The sequence below is a fragment of the Benincasa hispida genome, chromosome 11 (genome assembly GCF_027475165.1).
Source record: "Benincasa hispida cultivar pf3 chromosome 11, pf3_genome.v1.1, whole genome shotgun sequence".
Classification (NCBI taxonomy): Eukaryota; Viridiplantae; Streptophyta; class Magnoliopsida; order Cucurbitales; family Cucurbitaceae; genus Benincasa; species Benincasa hispida.
In genome coordinates, this window is record NC_143488.1 from 7055553 (window position 1) to 7062380 (window position 6828).

Here is a 6828-nt window from a genome sequence, read left to right on the forward strand (position 1 = left end):
TCCAAACAATAAAAAGATCTCCCCAAAAAAATGCAAAGCAAATCATTAGCCCATTTACTAATTCACATGGATGCATAAGATTCAACCATATGATTATGTTTGCACACGAGGAAACCTATACACATGATTCACACTCAAGTATATATCTTAAAAAGCTTCTTAAAGTCATTGATTATCTTCCATAATTAAGTGATATTTGTTCTAATCACATAATTAAGTTTCAGCATAACAAAATGTAACATTCAAGAAATACTCAAGTGAAAGGAAAGCAAATGGATCTTTTTTTAAAAACAATATATATTTATTTTATTTGATTTTGTAAAGTTAAATGAGAGATAAGGAGATTCAAATTATATAAATCTCATGATCGCTAATACATTACAGTATGTCAGTTGAGCTGCTTACTTCAACAAGTACATAGATCTTGTGAGTGATATAAATATGAGAGTTGTGATCCATTAATTTTGGAGATGAATTTTTTTTTTAGGACAACTCTTCTATTCTTTAGTCTTTAGAGTATTTTTAAGTGCATAAATCTTTGTGTTAGAAAAAATTAATTTTATAATATAACTTTTGTATAAGATTAAATTACAAGTTTTGCCCTTAAGCTTCAAAATTGTTTTCTTTTAGACTCTTTTAACTTTTTTCAAATTATTTTTTTAGTAAATTATACTTGTTTGGTTTTTGAGATTTAGGTTACAAGTTAATCTCTAGATTTCAAAATCATTCCATCTTAGGCCCACGTTTAGAAAATCAATTCTTGATTTAATTACTAAATTAATGCCTCAATTAAATAGTTAACCGGACACTAATGGAGGAATTTTTATAAAAATAAAGTCAAGAAGAAAAATATCTTCTTGATTCTTAAGTTTTTTTATATAGTTTTTATTTGGTCTATAATGTCTCAAAATAATATACTATCACCCCATGTTTTGACTTATTTTCCATTTGATATATAAGTTCAAAATATTGCCTTTTTATCCTTGAGTAAATATTGAGTTTGGTCTCAAATTATGTCATTATGTTTCAAGATTTATATTTTTAACCTTACTTTTTTATTTAATATTCACCTTCAATCTTTAATGTTAATGTTTATTAATTAATTTAGAAGAATTAAAAGAACTATAACTTATTAGTTTTCACCATTTTTTCATCACTATTAAAATTCATTTTAAAATTTTACTTCATAATTTTTTTAAATTAATTGACTAAAAACTGACACCAAAGATGAAACTGAGCATAAACCAAGACTTAAGGGTAAAAATGTAAAATATTAAAACCTAGGGATCAAATGGAAAAAAACTCAAATCTCAAAGATATAAAAAAGTAAAATTTAGAAACATAAAAGACTAAATGGAAATTTAGAAAGTAAAAGTATAATCTTTTCAAACTTAATGAATAAAATACCTTAAAAAAAGTTTTTTTTTAATGGAGATGTTTAAGTAGATTTGTTGTGAGAACCAACCCCATGTCACAAGCTACATGATAATCAATCTCACTCCATCAAGGCATCAATGGTGCAAATCCCTCCCCCCACTAAGTTTTTCATGACATCAACAATGATAAAAAAAAAAAAAAAAAAAGGGTAATTACCATTAAAAAATTTTATGAGTAATATTTCTCATTGAATAAACATACATTTTCATGAAATACATTAATCAATTCAACAAATATAATTCAAGCATTTAATGATAAAATAAAAACCTCCTAAAACTACATCTTAATCCAAAGATATTTAGAGAGAGTTCAACTACTTAATTTTTATGGATACGAGTATTGAACCTTCAACTTTTAAGAAAGAAGGTAATATCAATTACTGTTGAACTATATTTATTACACTCAATTACTTTTTTTTTTTTAAGTACAAAAGAAACAAAACAACCAAAATAGAATTAAAGATAAAACAAATAAGAACAAAGAGCAGAATTCCCCCAAGAATGAATGTTTTCAATCCAAATTGTTGAATAACCAAGAACATGAACAACTAAGTCATGGGCAATAAGGTTATTCTTGCCATTAACCAATAAAATCCAAGAACAAAACCACAGTGATGAAGATCACAAATAGAACCAGTGAACACCTGAATCTCGTTCTCGTAACGAGATTTTTCAATTAAAAGATTCTGAATGATATGTGAATTAGTTTCAGTCCAAAGAAGGAAAATGACAGCTTTAAGAACTCTAGAGACCTTCAAACATAATAATGGCTTTAGTAAGCTCAACTACTTTACTAGTAAACCTATTGAAGGATGGTCACTAAATTTGAGAATGGAATGGCTTAGGTCAGACCTAAATCCCTATTTATTATGAAGGCTTAGTTTGGAATCTTACACATTCAATTTTCCAACTAAATTCTAATATGGTTTTCTATTTATATTCTTTTTTTTTTTTTTTTTGTCAGTAAATCTTTTACTAAATAATGTAATTATTTATAAAAGTAAATGAAAAAATGTTCCCAAGAAATTTGATTAAAATTACACAAAAAAGGAATGAACAACTACTTTGACAAACCGTAAGTGTAAAATGAAATCAACTAAGAATAAGTACTTGCTATTATCTAACCTTTTAGAATTTTCTCAACCGAATATCTTGAAAACAAGAAGATGAACTACACCGTTAAAAATTGTATCTATCTCGGCCACGTTGTATCATTCTTTAAAGAAATTTCATCTTTCCTTGATTGTCAACTAAAAAGCCAAATTGATAAATTTTAAAGTTGTTAAAATTCTGTTATAATAAAGTAATTGTTTGATGTTACATTTGAACCTTCTCTACAACAATGATATTGCAATATAACTTAATGAGAAGATTTAACCCAAAGTTCGATGTTATATATATGTCAATAACTTTCAATTAATGCCCACTTGTCCATCAAATATGTAATATCCTTTATAGGACGGTCACAAATATTTGGTTCCCTACCGCTCACTACCTTAATATCTACGACGATTTACTTGTCCCAATGACTATTGTTTGGACAAATTTTTCCTACAAAGAAAAAGAAAGGAACCATATTGGCCTACCTTAGCTTTCCCATCTTTTATTTTTTGTATCATTCAAAACCAACCTTCAATTAATGATATTGCTCCTAGGTCTATTACTTTTTTCTTCAAAAGTCAATTATGCTCAATTTTACCTACTTAATTAAACAAATTAATCCTATATAAGTCATAGGTTAAAGTCTAGAGGTGTAATGGAAGAAAATTTAGTAATTTCTTCAATCTTACCTCTATCAAATGTGAAAGAACATACATAGATTAATCTCATACCACTCCATTCAAGTGAGTACAATATTTCAAAAAGGTAGAGGAAGGAATTGCCAACAGATGGAAAAAAAGAAAAGAAAAGATAAAGTGCATAACATATCCTACTTCCTCTCATAATTATTAGAGGACTTTATTGGTAAACTGTGTCCCACCAATTGATTTTCTATAGATAATTATCTATTATTATATGAAAAAAGGAAACTTTACTTTCATTACTACAGTTCTATACTTCATTTTCTTTGGTTGAAAAAATGTTTCAGAAAAAAAAATGTTACAATGAAGATGACCCATCAGCCTCACTTGGCAGATCATCTTCACTATTTACTGCTGCAAACAACTCGATATCATCGTTGTTGTCGTTGTTGTTACCGTTGCTGCATAAATTGCCCTTCTCTAGCTTGGAATGAGCTGAAATGAACACCAACTTCTTAACACCTTCGATTGCAGCTCTTGAGCTTCCATATGAACAAACCATTCTTTCAAAATTGCCATTACTTTTGAACCCACATGAAGTAGCATGAAGAAAAATGAGCCTAACTGCAACTTTTCTCAATGATTTGAACTCAGTTAAGTAAGTTTCCCAAACAAGCCTACTGCTTTGTGGATTAGCAGCTCTCAATTTCCCTGTAACGGGATCCTTCTCCTTCATTTGCACGGCTCTTGCATAAACTTGATCAAGCCCTTCTGTTCTCCATTTCATCAACTCCATTAGTGCAATGTGAGCTTCTTCCCTTACCACGAGCCGAGTTATAAGACGGTCAACGTCCTTCTCTTGCTCGGTTGTTAGGCGTTTGAATGGCGGGAGATACTTCCCACTGTTGTTTCGTATCAGATAGAGCGGGTCGAGCACAAATGCTGCAGCCCAAGCCGGGTGGTAGTTTTTCTTAAACCTCCTTGAAACTATCTTCTCTACTGATTCTTCTGAGATGTGAAACTTTTTGCACCAATCTTTCGCTTTCTCTCTCAATTCTTCCCAAAGTGGAAGGCATTGCGCAACCAATGGCTTCTCTATTTCAATCTCTTGAGCCATGTCTTTAATAAATTTGATCAAACAATGCACAGCTTCTACTTCATTCCAAAACTCAGAATTCCCAACTAAGTGAGAAATTTCTCTAGCAGTAGGATCCTCAATCAACGTCATCTTGAACACTTCATCAAGCCGAGCTAACTGCATCGCGGGAGCTGACTCGAGCATGTCCTCAACCATTCCAAAGAGTGTCATAGCTCCTATTTCCTCACTTTCAGCTGTGGGCAATGTTATCAAACAAGTATGGCCACATTCTTGTAACTGATACTTGTGGAAGATTGTTCTAATATGAGACTCAAAATTGAAGAAATGAGCTACCCTTTTGCAGTTTTCAGCTACTTTCTTGAACAGTGGAAGCTTTCTAGTGAAATCCTTAACCAAACTATTGAAAGCTTGAAACTGACATGGAAGATTAACTAGCCACTGATGCTGATTTTCCAAGCTCCTCAATGCTTTGCCCTTGAACTTATCTGCCACAATCCCAACACACTTCTCCTTACTGCTTCCACAAATATTCAAAACTGTATCCCAAAGCACTTCCTCTGCAAATCTACAAGGAACAGAAGAACCAACAATAAGAGTTTTTCTATACAACGTAGTCCCATTTGGGAGATTCAAAGCTATATGAACCATAGTTTTATCCTCTTGATTCTGAGGTTGCCATCCACTAGAAGCGATTTGGAAGAACATAGCGTCAGTTATTTTCAAATGAACATCAGCTTTAGCTATCTCGTATTTAGAATTCAATCTAACTGTAGCAAAATCCCTCGATGAAATCGAAGGTAATCCGACTTGATTCAAAAACGCCCTGAATTTTGGATGCTCCAAACTCGAAAGTGAGACTGACCCAGGTGATTCAAACACCCAATCAGTAAGAAAATCAAGCGCAGAATCAATTTGATCCTTGTTTAATGATACCCCGGGTGAAGTTCTTGGAGTTCTAAGCTTTTTCACACTGTTCTCCAACATAGCTAAAGCCCCCAAATCCTCTTTCCCACCAGACAACATTAACAACGGTTGTTGTTGATGAGGTTGATGAGATTGGAACGGCGAGAACGAACCGCCGTAAATCCCCGACGGGTCCACCACCGTCAACGGCGGAATATCGTAAAACGAATCGCCACCATCGCTGTCGGCGGCGCGCTTACGAGAAACAGGGGAAATAGAAACAAGAGTGTTTTTGGAGGGAGAGTTGAAATTAGGGCAAGTGCCTCGCTTGAGATGCTCGGAGGCGGTTCTAGAAGGGTTAGAAGCGGAGAAAACGGCGTCGCATAAGGAGCATCGGAGCTTGACGGCCTTAGGGAAGCCGGTATCGGAGTTCTTAAGAAGAAGGGGTTCGAGATGAGACCAGTACCAAGCGCCTTTGCCTTTGAGGGCTTTGGTCCGGACCATCAGAAGGCCTTCATAGCGGCGATGGACAGCTTGGGCGGCGGCGGTGGTGGGGTCGTCGGAGTCCGCCATTGACAGTGGAAGAGAAGAGATTCAGAAACAGAACAGCATGGGGAGATTTGAAGGGGGGATTTGAAGAAATGGGTTAGTGGGTGTGAAAGAAGAGAGAAAAAGGGGATTGTGAAAGACGGCAAAGGAGAGAGAAGAAAGGGAAGGGGACATGATGGGGCCATGTGAGTAGAAGGTCGGAGGAGGAAGGGGAAAAACAGGGGACTGTTTGTTTCTGTGAAGTGTCATTGAGGCTTTGGAGAAATTTTGATTTGATGGAAGGGGAGCGTGGAGTCCACGCGTCTTGGGGGAGGATGGTTAATGGTTTGGGGTTTTTTAAAATTTTAATTTTAATTTTCGTTATTTTGGAGTTGGTTTGTTCATACTCTTTGTTCATACCCACAAATCCCCTTTTAGAATAACTAATGTAAGAAAAACAATTTTGCCATTAATCTCTTTTCTCAAAGAACAAAAAAAAAAGAAAAAAGAAAAAAAATCCGCGAAAAAGATTTCCATCGATTCGAGCCCTAAATTCCCATATCGAAGGAATGATGATAAAAACAAAATTGTGGAAGAGGGATCTGATTTTAACATTGGTGAAGAGAGTTAATATAGTTTGGAAGCTAAAATTAGGTGGGATTCCAGATGGAGTATTGGACATTGATGAAGACCATTACTGATGCGCATGGAAAAAACTCAAAACTTCAACATCAACAAAACAAAATCAACAGATGTTGAATGATGTGTCGCATGAAAGAAGGCCATTGCTGAAGGCAAGAAAGAGAAGATTGGGAAGATGGTCTTTGAAATATTGGAAGATGAAGGAGACGCCATTTTTGGGGATGTCGGAGCTGGAGCCACGGTGAAGATTAAAGAGAAAGGGAAATTGGTCAATGATTTGTGAAGAAGAAATTGGGTGGAAATACCCGAAATACTTTTCCTTTTTACCCCAATTTCAAATTTTATTTTTTTATTCACATTATAATAGGAAATTGTTTTCAATCTACCTTATATTTGTCTTTATTTTTTTAAACCACATTATTTTTCTTTTTAAAAATCCTACGTATAGACCCAAAAATTCAAGGGCTATTAGACTAAT

At 33.9% G+C, this 6828-nt stretch overlaps 1 protein-coding gene across 1 annotated transcript; it reads right to left on the reverse strand.

Moving 5' to 3' along the window:
* Positions 1-3424: 3424 nt before the first annotated feature.
* On the reverse strand, positions 3425-6626 carry LOC120069232 (uncharacterized). Its single transcript, XM_039020940.2, has one exon. The coding sequence runs from the start codon at positions 5751-5753 to the stop codon at positions 3537-3539; it is 2217 nt and encodes a 738-aa protein (XP_038876868.1). The 5' UTR covers positions 5754-6626; the 3' UTR covers positions 3425-3536.
* Between the last annotated feature and the right edge of the window lie 202 nt (positions 6627-6828).

Bases quoted from the DNA above. Each gene is read 5' to 3' on its own strand.
- LOC120069232 (XM_039020940.2), bottom strand. From the start codon at position 5,753: ATGGCGGACTCCGACGACCCCACCACCGCCGCCGCCCAAGCTGTCCAT.